Below are 25,543 nucleotides of genomic sequence, written 5' to 3' on the forward strand. Positions count from 1 at the left end.
GTGTGTGTTTTGCTAATGGTGTAAACCAGGGCCTGAAGCTCATCTCTCTTTAAGAAGAAAATCAGCGTTGTACAAACAGCGTGCTGTTGATCCACTCCTCACTGTTCATTTGCAGGGGGGACCTATAGCCCTTAATCTCCCTTGTCTCACGTGTACATGCCTAGGACCCGCGCCCTCTGCCACGCGGCCCAGCTGGGGAGGTGTTTGCACACGGGGGAGGGCACTCTGGCCGGCATCCACAGCATAACCAGGTATTAATTACACGGGGCTCCACCTCTCACACAAGCGATGCCCTCTGATCCAATTCCAAGAAGAAGCTGAGTGCTTCCTGAGATGGATGGGGAGGGGCCCGGTGGGCTCATGGCCGTGATCTTCTCAGCACAGAGAAGCCAGCTCCTCTTCCTCTTGGAAATGTTCCCACTGGGGTGCCTTTGTTTCATTTTTTTAAAAAGTAGAGGTCGCTTCTCAGAAGACCGGGTTCTGTCGAGCCGAGGACATTGTCCTCTGATGGCCCTGACCCTTTCTGTGCCCTGGCCTGCCCCACGTTCATGGAATCATAAAAAACAAGTGTGCCTGTCTTCCATCTGGTGCTGTGTCGCTGGCTCAGGAGTTTGAGCCCCTTATCTGAAGAGTCATATTTAGGTTCCCCACACCCCTGCCCAGGGTAGAGACCCCCCCCTTAATAGACGATGATGAAGGGTTCAGAAAGGTAAAGTGAGGTGCCTGTGTACCCCGGCTGCTGGAGAATGGAGGGGCTGGGCCTAGAGCCTGGACCTCTCCCCCCACCCCTTTGGGCAGCATCTTTAAGCGTCAGTTTCAAAACAGACCAGAGAAGCTGGAACATGGCTAAAAGGTCTGGGCTTGACTTCCAGTTCTGCCTGTTCCGAGCTGAGTGACCTTGGACAAGTCCCTGAGCCTCTGTTTTCTCATCTGTAGTCCCTGCCCGGTTTTTGAGAGAATGGGGATGAGCTGCACCAAGGTTAGCTGGCGAGCTGGGTGGGCAGCTGGCCCCCCTTCCTTGGAAGAGCCTCTCTCTGGGGTGGGGGGGAGTGGGTAAGCCCCACGCCCACCCCGTCAACGAGATGGAGTGGAGCTCTGGGAGGGCGGAGGCCTGGCGGGATTTATGCTCTGAAGGAGAAGCTGTCAGAAGGCCTGGTTCCAGGGGAGGGCTAAGATGACAGCAGTAATCTCTCACCTCCCTATCACCTCCTGCATCTCCGAGGCTTGCCGTCCTTTAAGGCCCTGGCTTGAGTGCCACCTCTTCCGTAAAGCCTCCCTGATCCCCCTAATCCCCGCCTCGCGGTGTCTGCCCCTGGAGCACCTTCCCACATCCCTCAGTTCTCTCCGGAGACTCATTTCATCCCTTAGACCTTAAGGGCAGAGCTGAGCCTCTGTCATCTCCCACCGCGGCAGGCACAGTGCATCCCTGGCGGCCCAGGAGCCAGTGTCTGCTGAACGCATGGACATGTATAAAGCACTCGTAACCTTTTTAAACTCCCCACCTCCCTTGTTTCTCCTTCTCTTCCCAGGGTAATTTGCCTATTAGATCCAACAGACTCTTCACCGAGATCTTGCATTCCTACACACACGCGTGCACACACACACACACACACCCCCTTAGTGGAGGCCAGCTCAGTGGAATATTTGCCAGAAGGAGCAGAGTTAGAAGGCCAGTCTGCTTTGGGAAGAGAAAAACATGTGGATGATCTCAGATGTAGAGAATGCCTTGTGCTTACCTTATGTTTGTAATGATGCCTGTCGTTTCTTTTCATAAGCATCAAAAAGCACACAGAACTCTCCTTGAGAACTGCAGGGGTTGGTGGTAGAGTGAGGGGGGTGCATTATTTGGGTTTCTCAGGCCGAAATTGGAGGTGGAGGGACAGAGAGACTCAAGTTAGAACACTTAGGATAATGCACTTCTCTGGGCCTGTTTTCTTACCGGTAAACAGCAGTGACACCTTCCCAGGGGTGTTGAGGAGTAAATCGTACCCCCCTCCCTCTCCCCTGGTCTCTGGGATCAGGATAAAAAGGCGTTTGCTTCTCTCTGCCCTCTCTGCGTTCCTGCATCCATCCTCTCTGCTCAGGGGAGGCAGAAGTGAGATGGGGACTTAGGGGAAGAAGCTCTGGTGTCAGGACAGCCCTCACTTGGGCCTGATGGCCTGGCTGTGGGGCTTTTGTCACCCTTTCTCGGGTTGCTTGGCTGAGAGCTCAATGTGATGCCCACTTGGTTCGCTGTAGCAGCAGGACCTCAGCCGCCTCGCTTGGAGCTGAGCAGAGGCCCGGGGGCAGGAAGGCTAGCCCTAGTCACACAGCAGGTGGTTTGCAGCCTGAGCTGGAACCCTGATCCCAGGACCCTCTGTCCAGGGCTCTTTCCTCTCCTAACAATCCCCAGAAAACACCAGGCAGTGCTGGGTAACTTGGCTCTCCCCTTTTCAGAGGGGAGGCTGAGGCAGTCCCCGTGGCTCTGTTGTGGCCGAGTAGAGATGGAACCCAGGTACTCTGGCCTGGAGTGCGCTTGTGCCCTGTCCCCGCTGAGCCACCCCGAGGTGGCGTGGCCCACTGCTTCCTGTGCTTTCTGTGGCTCAGAGCATCTACCTCTGGACCCAGGTCCATCCCTCGGCGACAGGAGAGACGCCCATTCCTTCATGCACGTGACGACCCCCTGGCTATTTGGAGGCAGGGACCCTGTCTCGCTCACTCCTGTGTGTCATCCGAACCTATTTTTAATGCCAGCTGGTTCTGTCTCTTCACGTAGCAACAGCTCTGTGTTTTCTCCAAGCTGCAGAATTAGAGCCTCTGTTCTCCAAACACATTCCCTTCTGTGGTCTGCACACAAAAGCAAGAGGCCTCTTCCTTACCTTCCCCTTTTGACCTTGCTTCTGTCCGTCTTGGCCTTTCCGTCTGGGTGATGAGATTCACTCCATTCCCTCAGCTACATCTTCAGTCGGTTGATACTGCTAAAATTCCCTCTAGGAAACTTGGCCCAGAGGGCCCCAGGTCACTCCAATATTTTGCACAGAATGCTGAAGCCTCTGTCTCGATGACACCTGTGTAAGCATCCCTCCTTCCCCAGGACACAAGCATCCCTCAAAGGGCCTCATTTCTCAGTGCAGGAGTGCCCCCGCCCCCGTGAGAGTCCTCCACTGCCCAGCTGCGAGCACACAGCCACACACCACACGCCACGTGCCTCTGGTGTCCTGAGTGCTGGCCACGTGGCCTGTGTTGAGTTTCAGTCAAGGAAGCCTACACTTGGTGGTTTCACGTGTGGGCCCCGTGCTGCTACATGCCTGAGTATTGGGGTGGGGCGAGGAGGGAGGGGATTTGCAGAACAAAGTTCCATTTTGCAGCCTTGTAAACCAGTCAGGAGGGGTTGGCCAACCTGGCAGGAGTCCCGCCGTTCACTCTGAGCATGTTTTTATTCAGTTTTCCAGGAGTTTCGTGTGCATAGAACTACTTTAAAAAGAGAATAAGAATGGGTGGGGGGATTCCCATGCTAGTTTGTGAGTGGGGCTAACTGGGGGTCTCGGGGTAAGGCTGGAAGGTAATATCTTGTGGGGAACATCCCCCAGGTCTCCCCTTCTTGAAGGAAGCATGAATGTTTGTCGCCTACCACAAGATACTACAAGATCTGAGGTGGGAGGCTCCTGGGAGCTTGTCACTTGGTCCCTCTGGACTGACCCTGTTGTTCCTTGAGCCGCAGGGGACTCCTTGCTACGGAGTGAGGAAAAGGCCCAGCACCACATCCAGGACTTGCCAACTCCATTCGTTTGTGGAGCCTTGGGTGCTCTGGTGGTGGTGGGTGGGTTGTCAGTGGTGCATTGGCATGCCTGGCACGGGGTAAGATGGGGTCAGGTGGGATTCTCAGAAGTCCTGGGCCTCTTCTGCTGGGAACTCTGCCCCGTTGCCTAGAGCAGTAAGTCCAGATTCCCTAGCACAGCTTTCAAGCCTCCTCCCAGTAGGTCAGATCCTGAGGCCCCAGGTTTGAGCCCTGCATCTCTACTGGGGGGAAGGGTGGGTGGGGGGAGAACGTGCTTATTCTGGGGCGCACCTCCAGGGGAGGTGTCTGGATCTCCCCTCACTATTGACAACCATATTTGGATGGCAGGGGAGGCCTATAGGTGGAGTGGCATGTGTGAAACCAGCTGATGTGTGTCTGGAGCACACAAACAGAGCTGAGGGGCTGCAGAGAACCCCTAAGCCCCGGTGGCTGTGTAACCGCCCTGGGATCATAAAGAAACGCTACTCTTCAGGGAGAAAGTTGTAGGATGAGCCCTCCTTGGAAGTCTCCCTGGCTGTGAACAAAAATAAAATACTTTACAGGGAGGGGAATTTTCACAGCTTCAGGCAGATGTCTGAAGGCACCTCGGGCTTTCCAAGTGGACAGTATCCTGGAGGCTTGGAGGAGGCAGCTGGCTGGAGTGGTCCACACCGCTCGGTGCAAGGCCTGTTTTCTATTTAGAAAAGAATTTTAGTTAGTTTTTAAAAAATGCCTGAGTTACCAAACTGTGTGCCCTATTTGATTCTGCTTTTTTTATTTTAGTCCATGTATGCACGTATGCATATACGGGTAAAGATTGGTGAGGGGGCTCCTAGGGGGTGCGGTTGGTGCAGGGGAGAGCCCAAGTGTCATCAGCTGTTATCTGCAAACTTCGATAACAATAGGTTTCTAGGCGGTTTTTAAATTTTGACCTCTAAGTGTTCTATAACGAATGGAGAAGAGTTAAAATTCAGGGTCTTCCTGTTCATGCAGGAACTGCTGTTTCGAGTCCCTGCCCCGCCCTGGGTATATGGACTGGGCTGGGGAGAGCACCTTGGAAGAAGAGCCCTAGAGGTCACCTTCTCCAATTCCACCATTCGACACGTGGAAAGACTGAGGCCCAGAGAGAGAAGGGACTTGCCCACGGGCTCCCAGCCAGGACCCGAGCCCACGCAGGTGGTCTCTGGCTTCTGACTCCTTCCTCCCCTGCTCCAGCTGGGGAGTTCCATCCTGGGCACCTACCGCAGCCCCGATGTGTAGGCCTCAGTGAATGTCATGGGGTTTCGGTTTGGGTTTTGTGTTTTTAGAGAAAACTCACATGAGACGCTTTGCTGAGTGCTTTAATGGAGTTCTAACTCCAAGTTGGAAACCACAGGGAGAGGCCAATTCCTAGCAATCCGGAAAGGCCTCGGCTTCAGATGGCCAGGTTTGAGCCGGTCTTTGACTAATAAAAAGTTGTAATCATTTATTGAACACCTGCTGTATGCCTCACATTGTGCTGGGTCTTAGAGATGGGTAAAACAGCCCCTGCTCTTGAGGAGTGGGGTGAGGGCAGTGTCATGTTGATGGATGTGTGTGTGGGGGGGTCCCTTGGATTGGGTTTTATGTGCAAGAATTATTTCTTAACCCTTTTGTCACCCTATAACACTGGTTGCTGCTTTCATTCTGTTCTTTGTCCTTTTCTGCTCCTTTGAAAGTTTTCCATTAGGAGCACATGTTCACTTCAAAATCAAAGAATAGCAGTGACTGTCATACTTTAGGACACAGAGTTAAGCATGGCAGAGCTACTTAATTTTGCAGCTGGAAGAGCCTTTAAAGGATATGGATAAGTTATCTCCTCAGCTTCCTGACGTTTGAGTCACCATTAACATGAGCTTCCTTTCATTGGAGGATAGCAAAAGTCCATCCTCCACCCAGATGTCAATGAATTATACTATCCATTTACTAGAACCATGGTTATTCCAGCCCTGATATTCAAAGGACCATGGGCTCACTCCTGATTTCGTAGGAAAATGAGATCTTGGTGTGAGGGAGCCTAGTAAGTCATGAGCCCAGGTTCAGGTTTTCATTTAAGAGGTTTTTAAAAAATTGGTAAGATATCTATATGTCATACCCTTAACATATAAAGAGCTCTTATATATTACTAAGGAAAAAAGTCAAATAACTAAATAGCAAAGGACATGAATGATTTGCCATTTGTTTTACTAAATAGCCAGTGTAAACCGTTTCAAAAGGTTAGTGATCCAAAAGATAAGTCAAAAATACCAGAGATCAAAGAGATATGACTTTGTATCTACTAAGTTAGCAAACACGGATGCAATGCCCTGTTAATTAAATTGGTTGAATAATGATATTAGGCTCATTGAAAAATCATGTTTTCTTTGGCCATTTAATGAGAGGGGGACAAGTGCTTACGACATTATTTAACAAAATACAGTGACTAATTTTCTTTTTACTTTGCTATGTTTTATAATAGGCAAATGTTTTATATTAAACGTTAAATGCTAATTTAAAGAACTGAGTTGCTGAAGCTTTTCAGATCTTTCTTTAAAAACAAAGCATAGTTTCTGAGCTGAAGGCTGAGGAAGAGTAGATGTGGACTCTAAGGAGGACAGATAGAAAAAGGCCACCTTCAGCCTGCTCTCCATGTAGATATTTGTTTTCTTGTCTGTAAATTAGGGGTTCTTGTGTCTGCCTCAGAAGGCCGCCTGGGGGTTCAGGGAGAGATGGTGTGAAAATACCCTGCTCGTTTCTGAGCATCAGGCCAGATGGCCCCCGCCATCCACCCCGCCCAAGGTTGGGCCATCCACTCCATCCTTCTCACACTGTTGTCAGGAGCTCCATCTTCTTCATCCTCACCCTGAGAACAAGTCAGTGCCACATTTGCCGAATAAAACGTTTAGTCAGTGCAACAGAAGGTTTTGGTTTTCCCAGACGTATCGCCTACACTCACCCGCCTTTCTGATCATTGTCGTTGGTCCAGTCACCATGCTTGACTGGTGACTTCAACAAAGATGTGAATAACTGGAGAAAGATCACATCCTGGGAGGGTGCCTCTGTTTGGGAAAGGTGTCAGTTCTCCTCCAAATTTTTATATATATAAGAACTCTTTTGGTAGGAAGATGACTTTTATAAACAATAGGAAGTTTGGGGGGGTGTAAGTAAGTAAAAATAAACAAGAAAACTTCCACTAAAGAATTGAAGGAGATGATAAAATACATTGTAAAACTCTGATCATTAGAATAGACAGAATTAGGACAGAATTTTAAATATTATATATTTTTTATTTTTGGCTGCATTGGGTCTTCGTTGCTGCACACAGGCTTTCTCTAGTTGCGGCAAGTGGGGGCCACTCTTCATTGCGGTGCACGGGCTACTCATTGCGGTGGCTTCTCTTATTGCTGAGCACAGGCTCTAGGCGACGCGGGCTTCAGTATCTGTGGCACACGGGCTTCAGTAGTTGTGGCACGCGGGCTCAGTAGTTGTGGCGCATGGGCTTAGTTGCTCCGCGGCATGTGGGATCTTCCCGGACCAGGGCTCGAACTCGTGTCCCCTGCATTGGCAGGCGGATTCTTAACCACTGCGCCACCAGGGAAGTCCAGGACAGAATTTTAAAGCTCAGAAACGGACCCATGCCTGTGTAAGAATTTTTGTCTCTGATTTCAGATGAGTGGGAAAAATTGTACTGAGCCAACTGACTGAGGAGTAAAATCCATATTCTTTACCAAAATAAGTTCCTGAAGGATTAGAGTTAAACGTAAAACCGATCTCTGAAAGAACTTGAAGAAAATATAGGAGGATGTTTACCTCACCCTATTTAAAAAAAAAAAAACTTTTCTGCTTGTGCTGCTGGGCAGTAATCGTTGGCTGTAAATCATGAAAAGTTGCATTTTCACAGAACCACCAGCCACAAACAAACAATGCAGCTAATGGATAACCTGGCATATTCCCCCAGGCGACCCTCATAATGGATAGTCCTGGGGCAGGGGCTCGGCCTGGCTACGTGTGGCTTCTCCTCTAAGCTGAGGAGGTGGGAACGGGAAGACCTGATCTTGGTGTTTTGGGGTGTTCGTAACACATTACAGGATAGTTGGCAGAATCTCTTTACAGGGAGTGTTGCTTTTCTGTACGCCGAATCATTTTGAAAGGTTGGGCCGGAGTAGCCAGCCCCATCCCACCCTGTTTTTTACCTGGGGTCTGTTAAAACAGCCACTGTGGGCCTGCTGAATCCTCTTTGCTTCCACATTACCAGCTTTCCTGGCTTACAGAACACAGCCCATCCCATTGCTTAATCCTCCCCAACCCTTATGAGCAGGCAGGACCACAGTGACACGAAACGAGTGCAGAAGGGCAGAGTGCCTTGCCATCGTCGTCCCTTGCTAGTACAGGCAACAGTGCTTGAACCCCAATGTATTGATTCCCATGGCTGTCCGTTTTCTTGCTGCATGCAGTGTGTTTGGGAGATTCACATATTCCCTTATTCCCTTCCACCCAAGTTGAAAGTTAGGAGTTCTGGGTCCTGTTTTCTGGCTGAGGAGGGGACAAGAGAAGTGATTCCTTCAAGGTGTTGATGGCAGGCTGCATTCGTTTCGTTTCCTGACCCCGAGGGGCTCGCTCTCATCCCAGAGAACCAGTCAGACCCCTGGGAGATGATTGGTGATGCAGCTTCAGAGGCTCAGTCCTGGTGGGGTGTGGGAACCTTCAAGGCTGGAGGCGGGCTTCCTGCAGGAGGAGCCCCTGGGAGGTGTAGAGTCAGTGGGGAGGAGCAGGGCCCAGGTGGGCCAGTCAGGCCTGGGGCTTCCTGATCAGCCTCACCCTCCCATGTGAGCACAGGGCCAGGCACAGACATGCCGGCCACGTGAACAGGTGGGACACAGATTGTCTGGAAGGAGGCCAGGCTGGGAAGAGCAACGTCTGTTCACCCCGGGAGGCATTTGTTGAGGCAGATGTACCAGGTAAATGCCAGAATAGCAGCATTTAAAAGGAAAAGTAACGACAGTCTCCCCATCGTGTGGCCTACCTCATCTACAGCACCCAGGACCCAGACGGTGCCAAAAACGTGCCTGTCTGCCCCCACCCTCTCTGGGGACGTTTCCCAGCTGGGCTGTCTGTTTATTCATTACGTCGTGGGTATTTATTGATCTTCTCCTCTGTACAACATGCCAGCCTCTTGGAGAGGGCACAGGCATTTAGGAAGCACCTCGCCTGCCCTGAAGGAGCTTCACAAAGCAGCCAAGGGGGAAGCCAGGGCATCCTTGGTTAATAACAGCTACTGTTGCTTGGCTGGCAGGGTGTGTGCACATGGTGGGCATCGTCCTTCCATTTTAGAGATGAGTAAGTGGAGGCTCAGAGAGTTCATCCCTCGCCCACTGAGTGACACACCTGGGAAGGTGGTGTTTGCCGGGGGGAGTCTGTGGAGGACGTGGGTAGATGGCGGTGGGGTGGGGGTGGGAACTCCCCATCTCTCGATGTGGGTGCAGCCTCTCACTTTCCACCTTCTCTTCCCCACAGAGCGCAGCCGCCGCCCCGAGCCCGGTGCTTGGCAACATTCCCCCCAACGATGGGATGCCGGGAGGCCCCATCCCGCCAGGTTTCTTTCAGGTACGTGCTGGGCCTCTGTCCTTTGCTCCTTTCACTCCAGGCCAGGCCCCGGGCAGGCGGGAGGGAGGGAGAGAGAGAGAAGTAAGTGGTAGCTCAGTTTGCCATGGTCTAAATACAGTTGCTTTATGCTGGTTCAGACCCTTCCCATCCCGTCCCTCTCTCCACCCCTTCCAAAAACCGAGGAGGGGAGAAAAGAAAGATGGAGAGCAGACACCCTCCTGCATGTGCTCTGTCACTTCTGCCGGAGTTTGTTTTCTTCACACCAGCTTCGCACTCACGACACAGCCCGCCCCTGGTCAGGGCGGCGGCGGGCTGCTTCCAAGTCCGTGTAGAGCTGTCTTTTAACAAAAGGCTTTTTTTTCCTTTTTTAAACAAGTAAACTGTTCTTTGTTTCTGTTTTGTTGCTGCTGTCGTTGTCATCGTTTACTTTGCCTGTCCAAACTACAAACCTTAGGCGTAATCTAAAAAAAAACAAAAAACCCACCATCCTGGCAGGTCTGGGAATCCTTTCCCTCTGGTTAACCACTTGATTTTTTCCAAGTGTGATCACAGACGGCGTCCCACAAGCATCTGTGCCCGTGCTCTGCCCGCCAAGGCAGGAGCAGCTCTCATGTGGGTTGAGAGCCTGGTCTTCTCTGAAAGACACCTTGTTGGGCTGTCTGGGTGCGGGGTGTGGGGAGGTGGCTTTCTGATTTGCTGGGGTGGGTGCACCTGCCTCACCCTCACCCTGCCTCCTCCTCCATCTCCGCTGTCCCCTCCGGGAACTCCTTGGATTTAAACCAGACTGAGACTGGGAAAGGCTGTCAGAGAGAGATCGGTGTCTGGGGCTGGAAGGAACTTTTATGATGAAGCTCTTGAGTGTGACATTCTTTCCAACCTGTCTCAGGCCGGGTTTGAGAATCTGCCTGAGTTCCTCACACCTTTTGAAAGGTTAGCTCCTCCAGATAAGAATATGGAAAGAGCTGTTGTCTAGAAGAGAAGGCAGAGATTTCTCTGTGTAGCTCATGAATTCAAAACTGGGACCAGTGAGGCAAAGTCTGAGGAGCCTTTGGCTTGGTGACAGCCAGAATTTCACGCCGTGTGCATCTCGCCGTGAGCCGTGGGCCGCAGGAGGCAGGGGCTCCCTGGCACTGGAGGTATCTTAGCAAAAATGGGACAGGCACCTCTTGGGGATTTTAACGTGACCTCCTCCCAGGATGGGAGGTGACCTGGAAGACATTTCTGCTTTGCAAGGTCTCACATCATGGTTGATGTTAACTCCCAGGAGAGGAGGGTTAGGACATGCTACTTACCAGGCAGGAAAGGGAATCAGTGAAATATGGGTGTTCTCCAACAGAAACAGCAGGTCGCCTACCAAGATGGCAGTGAGAGGAGTGAGAGGGATTTAGGGATGGAAACTCAAGACATTGGATGGCCATGCATGTGTCTATATGCATTCCTAGCATATGGTCCACACTGGGACCTTGTCCCGGGGATGGAAATGGGTGTATAGGCTTCAGGTTGGACCAGACCAGGCCTTGCCTCGGGTGAGGCTTGGGGTAAGGCCACAGACGTTGGGAAGCGGGGCCAGACTTCCAAGAGAGAGTGAGACGTTCAAAGCCTTGGAAACCCATGAACCCAAGAAAGACAGGAGCCTGACAGGCTTCTCCCTTTCCCCCAGAGGAGAAACCCAAGGGGCTACTGACTGAGAAGGTCATCCATGCCAAGGGGCAGCCGTCTTCCTGGCCACTGCAGACTGGTGTTCTGTGCCCAGCTGGTGGTCTTTCCCATGGTGTTCTCTCTGGCTGGGACTTCTTTCCCAGGCTCACGTATCCTCACCAATGATGCCATGGTTGCCCTTCATACAGTGCGGATGTGGCTCTCCTGCCTAGTGGGCAGAGCTCACCCAGGTACCAGGCTCCACCTGTGTGCATCCCTCTTGAGGCTGCTTGCTGGCATCTGGGTGCCCAGTGCAGGCCACTGTGGCAGGAGAGGTGGACAACAGCCAGCTGTATTTTTTTTAAATAGGCCGTCGTCTTCTTCTTTGGCCTGAGTCTGGGGCAAGGAGAGGTCTGCCTGATATGTGGGCAGCTCCCAACTTCCTGCTTTGGTACAATTGTCCATGGTTAAGGCCTAATTCCAGACATACTTCTTAGGCCCTCCCATGTGACGTTCAGGGGTGTGTGGTCAGAAAGCCCAGACTGATTCCTGTCCTTATTTAGCCACTACCGGCTACCATCAAACAGAGGTAACTTTCGGATCCACCCCCTTTTTTTTTTCTTTTTAAAATATTTATTTGGCTGTGTCGGGTCTCAGTTGCAGCATGTGGGATCTTCATTGCAGCATGCAGGATCTTCCGTTGCGGCGTGCGGGCTCATCGCTGTGGGGCATGGGCTTCTCTAGTTGTGGTGCGTGGGCTCCAGAGCATGTGGGCTCAGTGGTTGCGACACTCACAGGCTCTCTAGTTGTGGCGCACAGGCTCAGTAGTTGTGGCGCACGGGCTTAGTTGCCCTGCGGCATGTGGGTTCTTAGTTCCCTGACCAGGGATCAAACCTGCATCCCCTGCATTAGAAGGCAGATTCTTAACCACTGGACCGCCAGGGGAGTTCCTGGACCCACCCTCTTGACTTGAGGTCTTCTCTGATCCCCAGGCAGGGTGAACCATCAAGAGCTTCCTGGATCATTGAGCCAGGGGGCTGTGTCCCAGCCTCTCTGCTTCCTGGGTGACTTTGGCTAGACCCCTACCCCTACTCCCACCCCAAGGGGCATCATTTCTCCATCAGTCAGATGAAGGTGGACGAGGTCCTTCCTAGTCAGGGTGCTGAACTGCTCAGGCTGGGTCACTGTTGCGGGGAAAGGATATCTCTCTGGAAGGAGGTAGTGGCTGCCCATTTCCGGAGCAGGCCGTCTCCCAGCAGGAGTATTAGCTATTGATTGCCGGCCCTGACCCTTGCGCACCTTGCAGGCAGCCACTCTGATATTAGGAGGGAAGTAGAGATGGTATCGAGGGTTTTATCTCCTGCCAACAATTGCACTTCTTCCCCTGCTTGGTCACGGCCTGGCAGGCAGCTCTGCTGCAGGAGGGGCTTTGCACCAAGGAGCCAGCCTGGCTTGGCTGATCCAGCTTTGGCCAAACCCTGTCCCAAGGTGGCCAGCCTGGTTTTCTGGTCAGGATTCCAACCCTAGTTGGTGCTAAATTTAGTTGAGGACTCCAAGGTGGGTGTGAGGGACCAGCTTTTCACCCCCACTCCTGGCCCTTTAGAAAGCAACACAGAGGACTTACTGCGTCAGGCCTCTGACTGCCAGGCTGCAAGGCTCCACTTGGGGTCAGAAGGTTTGGCCATCTTCACATTAGGTCCCATCTGTTTGCTCTTCCTTATTCGGTGTTGGGGTTTCCGAGGCGGACAGTGCCCGTGGTCCTGTGGCATGAGATGTGTTTGGTAGCAAGCTGAGGGCCGATGGGGAGATGTTTTGGGACCTGACCTGGCCACACCTCACTGTTGGGGAATATTGTGGGGTTCTACGGGTCATGGGAGACCGTAGCAAGGACATTCTAATTCTTTGTGTTCCTTACAAAAAGACCGCCTCAATCTTGGCATCCCAGCACCTGGTGTGCACTGGGGACCCAGGAAATGTTTGAACTGAGTTTGTGTTGCTCGTGTTACTAGGAGTGGAGCCCAACCGGCCCCCAAGCTCTAGGTCCAGCATTCTGACCAGGCTAGGCGGGTCCAGGGGTGGTGGTGTGGAGAGTGGGGAAGGACTTGGAGTTCTGGAGCCCGAGGACACGTGTTCTAGCCCCCTGCTTGTCCATGTGCTTGCTGAGTGACTTTGGGCAAGTTGCTCCCCATCTCTGGGCCCCAGTTTCTTCAGCAGTAGACAAAGCAGGGTGGACCAGATGGTCTCTGAGGGCCCTTCCCACTTGGATTTTCTGCTTTGGATCCAGATGGATTTTACATAATCAAGCAGTGGCATTTTTTTTTCACGCAGCTGAAGTCAGTTGGGCTGCACATCTGGCAAACTCAGCTTGGCTTTGGCCAGGCCTGCTGGTCTGGGTGGGTCCCCAGCTCCTTGGCCCTAAGGTGGTTTGAAGGGAGGCACCATCCAATGAGGATTTCTAGGTCCAGAGCTGGAGAACTGCAGGAGGGCAGGGGGTCACGGAGAAGGGAGCATTGGGTACAGGCTGTTTTTGTTCTTGTTTTGTTTTAAATTCCAATAATTGTTTTCAGTTATGAAGTGTTTTTGGACATGCAGCCTGCTTTCATTCTGATCACAGTGTTTCTGCAGAGGAGGCATGGCTGATTGGGAAAGTGAGACTCAGAAAGGTGAATGACCTGCCCAAAGTTATCAACCGAGGGCTGGAATCAGAGCCTAAACCCAGGTTCCTGGTTCCTGATCCTCGTGTTCTTCCACAGCAGTCAGGGTCCTAATGTAGATACATGTCTGATTGTCTAAGAGAAGAAGAGAGAATAGAGCACAAGAGAAAAGGGGAAAAATAATGGAAGGAGAAGGAGAAACTCTAGCCATCTTCTCTCAAAAGGAGCCAATGTTTCCATTCAGATGCCAGCAGAAGTCATAGGTCTACAGACTGTGCCTTCTCTGGAAAAGGCAGCCCTGGGGGACCCAGCTCCCTTTGCCAAGCCCAGCCCCTCCTGCTCTGAACATGCCTAGAGACTTTCTGCCACGGTGGGGGACATGGAGGGCTTGACATGTCCCCTGTTCCAGTGAGTCCTCGTCTCTGCTGGGCCAGCCCACCCACCTTTGAAGGAGGTTGAGGTCTGTCCCAGAGAACCCCTCCCCATCAGTTACAGGGGGAGAGAGGAGAAGAAACAAATGATGTGTATAGCCCAGGAAGCAGAGAAATGATCCAGAAATAAGAGGGAGGGAGGTACACATGACCTTGGTCCTTTGCTGTTGAGATTATAGGATACACTTCTGTGCTTATCTCCCACTGGAGTAGCTGGTGTTTCTCTGGGAGAGAAGCAGCCTCAGGAGGGCTCTGATGACTGACTTGAAGTATCTGAAGTTCTGCCATGTAGAAGATATTCAGCCCTGCCTCTGTGAGGTCAGCCCCGTAGATCGCAGATCCTTCTGAGAAAAGGAGAGGGAGACCACTTGAAGTCTTTGTAGGGAAGACATTTCTACCACCTGCTCATTTAATGATGAAGTAGTGAGCTCCTTAACACTGGTGGTAACCAAGCAGAGACTAGATGCCCAGCAGAGATCCTTGAGGACTGTGAGCCTTGGGGTGGGGTGATGTGTTTCCAGGGAAGATCAAAGCCCAGCAGATGAGAACATGCCGGCAGCAGCAGCTCGGGCAGTTCGCAAGAGCTGGGCCGTTTCCTGCCTTCCTGTCCAGCGGGAAGCAGGCAGCAGCAGAGTGAGCTGACATTCTTCCTGCCAGAAAGCTGCTGCAACAGGAAGGACTACTCTGTGCTGATGAGGGCAAGTCTGGGACTAGGGGAGACTTGGGAAGAATTAAACCACCTTGTTTTTGTGGCTTTCAAAGCCTGCTACTAGGGAGGACTTGATGGGTGAGGGCCCAGATCCCCACTGGACAGCTGGTGAATCTGAGGCTAGAACCATGTGAGGCCTGGCCCCAGCTTCTTGTTAGCTCATCGGCCAGACATGGTCTCTTAAGGGCTCAGCGACCTCCCAGCCACCCAGCCGTGCTGAGCACTGCAGACTAAGGAGGCAGCCAGGGACCCTGCCCTCAGTGGCTCACACAGACTGTCTGGTGAAGGAGGCAGGGGTGATTACACAGAGGAGCCAGTGTACCTGGGCGTGGATGTGAAAGGGTAAGTTTGGGATGGCAGGAGGTCCAGACAGACACACAAAGGACTTGAACTTAAAGACAGAGGGGCGCCGTGGAAGGTCCCTAAGAAGGGGAGTGACATGGTCCCAGGAAGAGCACCAGTGGCCTAGAGGGGCTGGGCTCATGGTAGGATGGCCAGCATGGAGGTGTGAAGCCCAGGCTGTGGTCCCCATGGGAGGTGGCCAGGCCTGAGCTGGAGTGGTGACTGAGTGCGGTGGCTGGTGCCCCCTCGCTGGATGTTTTAGCTGGGGCGGGGGGCATGGGGAGCAGGGCCAGGAGGAGGCCTGCTTTGGCCTGAGGTGTGGGGTAGGGCAGAGCAGGAGGCAGGTGTGGGGCTGAGAGTCAGCCTCTTGCCGAGTGTCCGGTACCTCCTACCCTGTTGGAGCCTTCCCTCTGCAGGGGACAAGACCCCGTATGTGGTCCCGTGGCTGCCCAGGCTAGCCCTTCCTGGCCTCCCCAGCCGTGCTCGCAGGTCCTAAAGTGGAACTGGCCGAAGCCCTCTCATAGTTGCTGGTGGAGCACCCTCCAGGTCAGCGAAGGCGCCCCATCTGTGATCTCATTTGCCTGTCAGGTAGGCCTGAGAGCTGCTAGCATCCCACCGTCTGGGTGAGGAACGCGAGGCTCAGCTTGGCCAGAGTGCTGCTCAGGGAAGAGAGGCCTGGGCGGGGTGGTGGGGTTCGGAGCTTCTTGAGGAACTCCCTGTCTGCTGGGGAGCAGATTCCTCCCCTTTCTGGGCCGGCTCTCTGACCCCAGCCCCTTGCCCTGTCTGCTTCCCTGTGGGCGGAGGGGATCTGATAGGTGCACCGGTCCATGGGAGCGGACAGAGGAGCTGTGTCCCGGGTGAGCAGGCGGGGTCCTCCGGGGGACAGAAGCACCCCCTCGTCCCCGCCCCTCGCCCTGCTGTCTGCCTCCAGACTGACAGAAGGCAGGGTCACCCCTGCTGAGAAGGATTAGAGCAGAGGCGGGGCGCCGCAAACGCTGGGCCCTGGGCCATGGCTGGAGGTGGGAGCGCTTGTTGTTCCCACCCCGAGCCCCCGCCTCTTCCAAACTGACTTGCTGCCTGCAACAGCGGAACCCCCCCCCCGCCCCTCCCGTTACTGAGATGAAGCCAGGGGCAGCCTTTAAGCCTGAAGACCCCTACCCTGGGAGGTGGACGCCTGCTTTGAGTCCAGCCCCGCTGTTGCCAAACTGCTCCTTGGGGGGCCACCCTCCCCTGTCTGGACCTTAGTTTGCTCATCACTCTAGCGAGGGGTGCCCAAGAGGCCTTTATGAACCCCTGCCACTCTGAAGCGTTGTGCACCGGGCTGTTCCTCCCTTCCCTGCCGTGGACCCACTCGCAGACATTGCCCCACGTTCACCCGGCCTGTGCGGAAAGGCCAGGGCAGGAGAGAGGGGGAAAAACGACTTTCTTTCTTGCCAACACTACCTCCACAAAGGTCAGTCTGTGCTCCCGCCCCGCCCGGCAACCAGCCTGGTGCCTAACGTCTGCCCAGCGGCAGATGACCGGCCGGGGCTCCTAGCAACCGTGGACAAAAGGTTACTCCTGACGTGCCAGGCTGCCTCGCCCCCTCGCCCTTCCTCCTAAAAAGGGGGAAAAAAAGTTGCCGCCGTGACCGATGCTTGTGCCTGAGTGCACGCGTGGGCATGTTTGCGTCTGCACACGCAGGCCGCCTCCCCCTCCCCAAAATGTGAACTCCACTCTCGCTGATGAAATGGAAAGTTGAACATAAATCAGTGTCTGCCACCCTGTTAGCTATGCATCAGCAGTCAGTGCCTGGGAGGTTTGCTCAGTAACAAAGCACCCGGCGGCTCCTCAGGCCTCGACCGCCCCCTGTCGTGGAGCCAGCCCCACACCCGGGATCGCGTGGGCTGCAGCCAGCCCTGCTGCCTGCCCCTGCTGCCCCAGAGCCGTCCTGACTCCAATCCCTCTCCAGGGAGAGGCAGGGGAGAGGCTCCGGAGGGACCCTCAGACGTGGGAGGCCCGGGGGCTGTGCTCAGCTGCTGCTTCTCCCGCCCCGGGAGACCCCCGGGGCCACGACCCCCCCCCCCGCCCCGGGCCTCTTCTCTTGAGCTCTAAACCGACGCCCGAATCTCTGACTTCTATGGATCTGATGCCCGAGGATTGATGTCAGCAGCACCTTCACCTCTGGTTTGTTAAGAGCTTGGGCTGGTTTATCCTTCTCCCCTTTGGACCTGGGTTTCTCTTAGAATTGCACTTCTCCCCCCGTGCTGGAGAGCTGCTCTGCCATGGGTGCCTCCGTTCCCCCAGAAGAGTTCCCCACCTCTCACAGGTGGGGGGCAGGGGGTGGGGTAGACCTTCCTCAGCTCTTGCTTCCTTCTCCACAAATCATGCTGAGGGTATTTTTCTTTAAAAAAAAAAAAAAATCAAATTTCTCAGCCCTGTAGCAGAAGAGGTTTGAGGAAGGGAATTCCAGCGGAATCCTGGAATTAACACACCTTGGCATGACGTGGATTGAGATAGACCCCCTGAATAAGATCATGCTGCCCTGAAAGGAAAGTGCCCTTTGAGGAGTCTGGGCTGGGCCCAGGGCCTTGGGCCCAGACCAGGTGGTCAGAGGGCTTTCTCTCATCTTGCGGAGGTGCTCTTCTAAGAGCTGGGGACATAGCAGGAGACCCATAGTGTGGATTTGGGGTTCATGTCCTGTTTCTGCCTAGATTAACTCCCCAGCTGACCTTTCCCTGACAAGCTCCTTCCCTTAAACGAAGGCCTTGGAATCAGTGATGCCCCTGGCCTAGGCCCACCTCTGGGTTCCAGGAAGCCCCATCTCTTGCTAAGACCAAAAGGGTGGGATTAGACTTTTTTAAGAGCACGGGTGGGGCCATGGCTTTCATGAAGTGTCTCTTCGTGCTGGGCTCTCTAAGGGGCTCCCTGACCCTGGGGACACCACTTCAGCTGTGTCTGCAGTGGAGGGGAGCAGAGGGCACCCAGCTGCAGGAGAGACCTGGCCAAAGAGGGTTGTCAATGCTCAGTGGCTGTGAGCAGGGGCTTTGGAGCAAGACAGCCCCCTGCCACGCCTGGTGACGTGTTCTGGGCGGGTTATCCGAGCTCTCTAGGCACTGATCTCCTCGGCTGTGCTGGGAAGCAGTCGTTTGGCACATTGCAGTGCTTCCTTTTCAGAGCACTGGTGAGGATTGACTATACACTCATGTTCAGTGATGGTTTATTACTGCCGTGGAAACGTGACCCAGTGTTGACCAATGGTCAGAAGCCCAGCGGCTGGGCCCCTGGAGCTTCCACGTGCCTGTTAGTTCATCTGCCCCCTGTGTGTCCCATCCCTCCCTCACCCTCTCTAAACGTGCTTCCTGACAGCCCTGGGGTCATGCAGCCTGGGTTGGCACGTTGGTTGCCTTGGGAAAGTCCATTAAACTCTGTGAACCTCAGCTGCTTCACCTGACAGGTTGGGGTGAAGATATACCCACTATCTCTTGGGGCGGATATGAGGACACCACGAGATGATGCCTGTGAAGCCCTGCCTGGCGCGGGTAAACACTCTGGCTCTCCTGTGTTGTGGATACAGGCAGGGGTGTCCTGGGCTGTTCTTTTCTGCGAGCTAGAGGCCAGGATGGAGGTAGGTCTTCAGCTCAACCAGGAGCAAGGGTCGCCGTGAGTTTTCTTCTTTTTCCATAAGGAATCTCGGGCTCAGTACAGCCTTGGTGGCAGTGAAGTGTGGCAGAGGTTCGGGGTATTCTCGAGATTGATTGGCTTTTTAGTGCTTAACCCTTCGGTTAGACTGACGTTTCTGGCACCTGCTAAGCACCGGGTCTTATTTGGTCCCCTAACGTGTCACCTTCCTTAACCCTGCCCACGTGGCGGTCCCCTTGGGCCCTGCCACCTTGACTCCTTGTCCCTGGTCCACCGACAGGAGCTGACAGGGGAGGTGGAAGCAGGAAAGCAGGTTGTATGTCCAAAAGCCTCTGGCCCTGTTCCTGCCAAGCTCATCAGGGTGAGCTTGCTACTGTGAGTTACTGTCAGCTCTTCGCCCAGGGGGCTGGGTCTTTGCTTCTGCCGTTGTCCCTCGGTACCCACGGGGAGATTGGTCCCAGTACCCCTCGCCGATACCAAAGTCTGTGGATGCTCAAGTCCCTTATATCAAATGGCCAAGTGCAGTCTGTCTCCCTGTCGTCGGGTTCTGCCGCGGTGGATGTGGAGGGCTGACTACTCCTGAGTTCTGTCACTAGTGACTCACCTGGGTATCACTGGAGTTTCAGTTTCCTCACCTGTGAAACAGGAACAACTCTACCTGCTTCACCAGCTCTGAGTTTGGGAATGTGTTCAGAATGAAAGGCAGATCAGGTGTCTTCACGAGGGCTCCTTCCCAGGGGCTGGTTTCTGGGCATCCGTTCCACATACATCCAGGAGGGACAGCTCTCCGCCTGGCCCTGCTCGGCTCCCAGGGCTGGGAGGCAAGGCAGTCCCTGGCTCCAGGTGTTCCTGGTCTGCGTGGCAGACTCCAGCCTGGGCTCTCTGCAGGTCAGTGGAGTGGCTCATCCCCTCCGTCAAGTGGTCTTCTTCTTGTCAGTGGTATCCCTTCGTTAAAAGAATAAAGTCCAGGCTCTTTTTACGACATCCAGACCTCTTTGTGATCTAGCCCCTGCTACCCTCACCCTGTTGTTGAACCAGCTCTTGGTTCCTGGGACAAGGACCAGAGCTTTTGCTCTCAGACCCAGCCCTGCCCCGCCCAGCACGTCTGCAGGGCCTCTTCTGCAGATTGCAGAATTCTCCCCTCCCCTCCTTGAAGCCTCTTCAATCTCGAGTCATTTTTATTCAAGAAGACTTTGACAAAGTCTTGTCCCATCCATGCCTCAAGGTAAAAAAATGTACACCCAAAATGTGAATCTGATTAAGTGCCCCTTCGTCAGATCAATTATAATATCTAACTCCGAGAGACTTATTCTGGAGTTATGGAAAGGGTCTAAGAGTTTGGAGACTTGCAGTCTGTTCTGGGGCGGTGCCTTTATCTTTCTGGGCCTCAGTCTGCCCATCAGAAGAATGTAACGTTAGAAGGAGTAGACATGGGAGGTGCAGTGGTAAACAGAAGCAGCCCAGGCCCTGTCCTCTGGGGGCATCAAGGGCTTTGGGGGGCACTTCAGGGGCCAGATGACTTTTGTGGAGTTGGCTGAAGAGCACCCCACATCAGGTGGGGTTGGTGAGGGCCGTGAGTCCAGCCTGAGACTAGCTCAGATTCGGACAGGTTACATGTTAGTGGGCAAGGGGGCAGCTCCCTGGGAGTGGGGTAATAGGAAGGTCTAGTCAGGGAAAGAGGGGCTTCCTGAAGGATTCTTTGGGGGCGGAGAGGATCTGAGCACAGCTCTGTGTATCGGCAGCTGCCCTGTGGTGAGGGCTGGTCCCCAGCACTGGACGAAGTACTGGACGCTCGGTATCTGTGGCTGTCTGTGGGGAGGTGGGGTGGCCTGTTTTACGGGTGAGGTTGGGGAGTTTGGGAGGGGACTGCAGACGTGCCCCTGGCCCATGAATCCAGAGCTCTTCCACATGGCTGCCCCTCGTGTTGCCACTGAGGTGCTCCAGGTTTCAAAGCCCACTGCCTGGGTGACAGTGGGCGGGCTTCCTCAGCCTGTCTCTCCCCAGTGTCCTGGTTCTTTCCCTCACCCCATCCTGTTGCTTCTCCTTAGCCAAGGAAGGAAGACAAGACCTTGGGCCATTCCCCAAGCTTCTCAGGGGAGAAGAGGCACGAGAAACCACCCAGTCATCCTGGAAGCCACAAAACTAAAGGGGAAACCTTGGCCAACTTTCCTGTTTTCCTTCTCAGCCCTCTTCTGCCCAGTGGACAGTTGGGGTTGAATTCTAGCATCTGGATTTATAGCTTCCACAGCCTTGGTCTCCCTGTCCTAGTTGGTAGGACGAATCTGTACTTTTTGGATCGTCTGTCTGGGCATAAGGGGGTAGGGCAGGAAGGCTGTGTGCACGCATGTGCCCGGAGAGCTTAAAGTCGAGCAGGAATTATCTGGGTGGACGAGGCAGTGCCTTTTTAGCATGCACCTCGCCTTCACTGCGCTGCCGTGATGAACAGTGGAGGCTTAGTGTTGGCAAGAGGTGGCGTGGAGGCTGGCGGGCAGGAGTGGGATGCGTCTTTGCAGCCCTGTCCACTTTCAGAGCAAAAGGCAGTCTTTTGTTGGGGGCTGGGGGGGGGGATTTGGTTCTCTTGGCAAGGTAGGCGTGTCCTCCCTGTGTTCTGCGGGATTGGCATGGCTCTGGATCCTGGGTGTGTCTCTGCCTCTCCCACTTACCCACAGAGCAGGTCTCTACTGCAACCAGTAGACGTCTGGGAGGAGAGAGTGTGCTATCCGGATGTCGGCCAGAAACCCACATGGCTGGGACTGGGTCTCGGAAACCCTCGCCAACATTAAAGAGGGCTGGCTGTTCAGGGCTGTAGTGTGGCTTAGTGGCGGAGCAGGTACACACTTCATGTGTAGTTAGCAAGAGATGGGAATTAGCACCCCAGTTGTGAACTCACTGTTTTCCAGTGGCCACAGGTCTTTATTTCTAACTCGAGGAGGGGCACAGAAACATCTTTGGAAAGGAATGGGATGGATGTGTGCTTCCCAAGACATAGGTCTGATCACCACTCCCTTGCACGAGCTCCCAAAGGTGAATGACCCCACTCCTCAGCCTGAAGGTCCCAGCCCCAGGGTCACCATCTTGTGCATGAGGCCCCCCCCAGCACCACGCCCACTCTTGCCTCTGCCACACAGATGCCAATCTCAGCCCAGAAGCCCCTTTCATTTCTGCTCTGCCAGAGGACGCCTGTTCATCCTTCCGTGCCCTGCCTACGCAATGTGATGGTTCTGTAATCGCACACCTGGTACCTGCCTCTGTTGGAATGCTGCTGCGGTCACAGTTACACCTTGCTCTCTCCACACTGCCTGGGACTCTCTCAGGGAAGGCCAGAGTACTGCTTATTTTTGTGTCTCCAGCGCGTAGCGCACACTCAGCCCAGGGTGCTGGGACCCAGTGGCTGGGTGCACTGCCAGGTGGACGTGGGTTCTGCTCATAAGTTCTGCGTATTAATGCTTTTTCCTGTGTCCCTGGAAAGAGTGCTGAGTTCTGTGGACACAGGTACATACAAAGAATCTTCAGCAGGGAGGCCTCAAGGGTTTAGCAGCAGCAGCTGGAAGCAGAGTCGCCTCTCCTTGCCCCTCCCCCACCCCAAGCACAGCCTTTCAAGGTAGATAGAACCCTTTCCTGAGGTAACCCTAGAGAATTCTTCTGAATTCACTGCATAGGCGAGGGTCAAACAGCACGAACCTGCTGAAAGAATTCAGGGTTGGAATCAAGTCCCCAGAATGTTTCGTGCTGGCGAGCGAGGGAAGAGTGTGTTCCCCAGCATTGTGGCAAGAATGAACGCAGGGAAGATGGTTAGCAAGGAGATGCTCTGGGACCAAACAGCTGGTCATGAATGCTGGTTATTGTGTTATAGTAGTGAAAGATCATCTTGTTTAAGACCAATGGCCCAGAAAACCGGGGCTCAGAGATTGGTCACATGGCATGTTGGTGGGGGAACCAGAACTCAGGTTTGCTGACCCCGGATCCGGGCACTCATTCTCTTGTCGTCAGTGGCATAGATCCTGGCTCTGGTAAATAACGCTGTGTCGCTGGACTTCAGTGTTCTCCTTTGTAAAACGGGGTTAATTTTTGCTTCATTTATCTTATTAAAGAGATGTGAGGTTAAAATCAGAAAGTAGATCTAGCACTGTTTTGCTTTTCCTTGAGAATTTAAAAAGACTCCAGTTTTTTCCCTCTTCAGTCTTGAAAACCATTACTAAGCTCAAGGGTCAGCAAACTTTTTCTGTGAAGGGCTGGATAGTAAATATTTCAGGTTTTGTGGGCCATCTGATCTCTGTCACAACTGCTCAACTGTACTGATAACAGCGTGAAAGCAGTCTCAGACGGTACACAAATGAGCGTAGCTGTGTTCCAATAAAACTTTATTTACAAAAGCAGGTGACAGGCCAGATTTGGCCCTGAGCCATAGGTTGCCGATTTTTCCTGTAGCTCAGCCACAGTGGTGGCCGTGCTCTTGGGATCCTCGTGCGGCTGCTGACCCCAGCCTCCACTCTGGGTGTGGTGCAGGGCGCCAAGCCAGGACTTGGGACCAGTGAGCCCACGTCCCTGGGGCTTGGCTTTCCCGTCTGTGCGCGGGGCTGGGGCAGACTCAGGGAGCAGCATTGGGGGGGACTGTGGTTAGGTCTTGGACGCCGCCTGTACTTTCATTTGCCATGTTTCCTCCCTTTGTTTTGAAAACCGTCGCCTGCTGATTCTGCGTCTCTGTCTCCATGGGACCTCTTGAGTAAAACATGATCTGAGTGCCTCCTGCGGTGTGTCCTGGCGGCCCGTCCCGGGAAGCCAGATTCACAAGCGCACAGACCTCTCGCCCTCGCCACCTGCCCAGCACTGTCCTGGCTCCTCGGAGAGGCACGGGGAGGAGGGAGGTCAGCTGGGGCCTTTGCTCAGCCGGAAATCAATGAGTCTTTTGCTGATCCTTGCACATAGTGGACCCCGGTGGCTTTGAGGATTCCTGAGGTTATGCCGAGGTGACTCCAAGGGAGACACGTCGTATACTGTTGCTTCTCTCACTGACAACTTCCCCACCATCCCAGGAAGATGGGCCACCACCACTTGTCAGACCTACCTTACCTGGTGCCCACGGAGGGCCGTGATTGCTGTGGGCTCATCTCCCAGAGGCCGGCAGCCCCCTGACTGTGAGCTCTCAGGGCTGTGCTGCAGCCTGCCCATAGCTCCACGGTTGGGTGTGGCCCAGCTCAGCCCCCTGTAGCCTTGAGTTGGTAACTTTAGCTCTGTCTCCAGCCTCTACTGCCCACGTACACACGTAAAGATGCCTCTTCCCCAGAGGGGACAGATAGAAGCAGGATAGGAAGGCAACTGTCCGAGTCCCTGACAAGTTTGTTCCCATGGATCGAAATGGAGAAATAACTTTTTCTGAGATGAGCTGTATGTCAGCAGCTCCTTGACCCCGCCAGGTGGTCAGCCTCCTGCCACAGGGAGGCTATGGGTGGAGGCACATCGTGCTGACAGATTTGGGATGTCAGTGGCACACGGGCACACCTTGGCCCTCTCCCCAGAATGGGCTTATGGCATTTCCTGTCAGTATTCGTGTCCAAGGAGCAAATTGGATTGTCTGTTGCATGCCTGTTGCCATGTGTATAATTAATGTAATTTTATATTCACTCAGTTACAGTAACACGCCCAACGGGCGGATTGCACAGGTCACCAGTAATGCGGGTCATCCATTTCCTGCTGCCAGTTGATGAAACCCACCCCTGCATTCTTACCAGACCACTGGCCAGTATCCCCAGGAGTCGGGGGCTGGGGGGAACAGGGATGTGTGGAGCGTTTTGTTTCTTAGCAACCTAAAACTTCAAGTCCCCTTTCCCCAAAGGCCTTCTGACTAAAGGCAGATTTGGCCTTGATGGTAATGACGGGGTGTTCAACTGTTCCCAGAGCACTCTCACAGCTTTTCTGCAAGGAGAGTGTCACCTGGATTTTTCGCTCCTTACAGAGGAGCAGCCCCATGCCCGGGGCTGTCAGGCAGGACTCCAGCCCCAGTGCCATGGGCTCTAACAGCTGAGTTCTCCCCACTGGCCCACCTCTGCACCCAGAAAACCTGGGACTCAGTCTCATCTCTGTTTCTCTTGAGAGTCCATGATGTCCAGGCAGGTTGAAGGCAGCTTTGGGGAATATGGGATGGCATTTGGCGAAGGAGCCGTGAGTTTTGGAAATACTAAACTTAGCATATAGCTTTTATTACCTTTCTCCTTTAAAAAAAAAAAAAATAAATAAATACAGATTTTCTTTTTTATTTGGTTTTTAATTTTACGGCACTGTCCTCCCTCACTCCCAAGAGTCTTTAGCTCAGAGGACCAGCGTGGTCATTCCTGTCGTTACGAACGTTTCCTCCTGGCTCCTTGAACCCAAAAGTGTTAGATGTGCCCACCCAGGGGCTGGCTGACTGTGGCTGAGGGGTCCTCCTGCTGGCCACGCCTCACTGCTCTGCTCAGGCCCTGCCCTGGACGTCCACGTGGGGACTGTGTCACTGCCCTGGAGGAGCCCACGTGGCATCCACAAATAAGGCAGGATGTCCAAAGAGGATGCACCACGTTTGGAGTGCACCTGGCTGGGTGGAATAGGCCAGGCTTCGCAAAGGAGGATGTGTGGGCTTTCAACAGGCTGAGGAGGGCGATCCCACAGCCCTGTAAATGGGCTGTGAGTGGCTCTGGAGCAGCAGGCGTGGGGACTGTGGAAGCTTGGGGACCTGTGCCTAGCATCGTCAGCTGTACCACCTCCCTGCAATACCTGTAGAATATCCCATTTTCCTTATGAGGAAACCGTACTCACA

The 25,543-nt window shown here is 53.8% G+C and overlaps 1 protein-coding gene across 11 annotated transcripts in view; it reads left to right on the plus strand.

The window, feature by feature from the left end:
* SSBP3 (single stranded DNA binding protein 3) overlaps positions 1-25,543 on the plus strand; it is a 164,692-nt gene that overhangs the window by 105,489 nt on the left and 33,660 nt on the right. For all 11 annotated transcript variants that reach the window (XM_027108434.1, XM_027108441.1, XM_027108438.1 and 8 more), the window contains one exon: positions 9,269-9,358. In XM_027108434.1, the coding sequence (XP_026964235.1) occupies positions 9,269-9,358 (90 nt within the window). The remainder of the gene's footprint in view (positions 1-9,268; positions 9,359-25,543) is intronic.

The sequence above is a fragment of the Aethalodelphis obliquidens genome, unplaced genomic scaffold (assembly GCF_003676395.1).
Source record: "Aethalodelphis obliquidens isolate GAN/ISIS:26980383/991018 unplaced genomic scaffold, ASM367639v1 scaffold9, whole genome shotgun sequence".
NCBI lineage: Eukaryota > Metazoa > Chordata > Mammalia > Artiodactyla > Delphinidae > Aethalodelphis > Aethalodelphis obliquidens.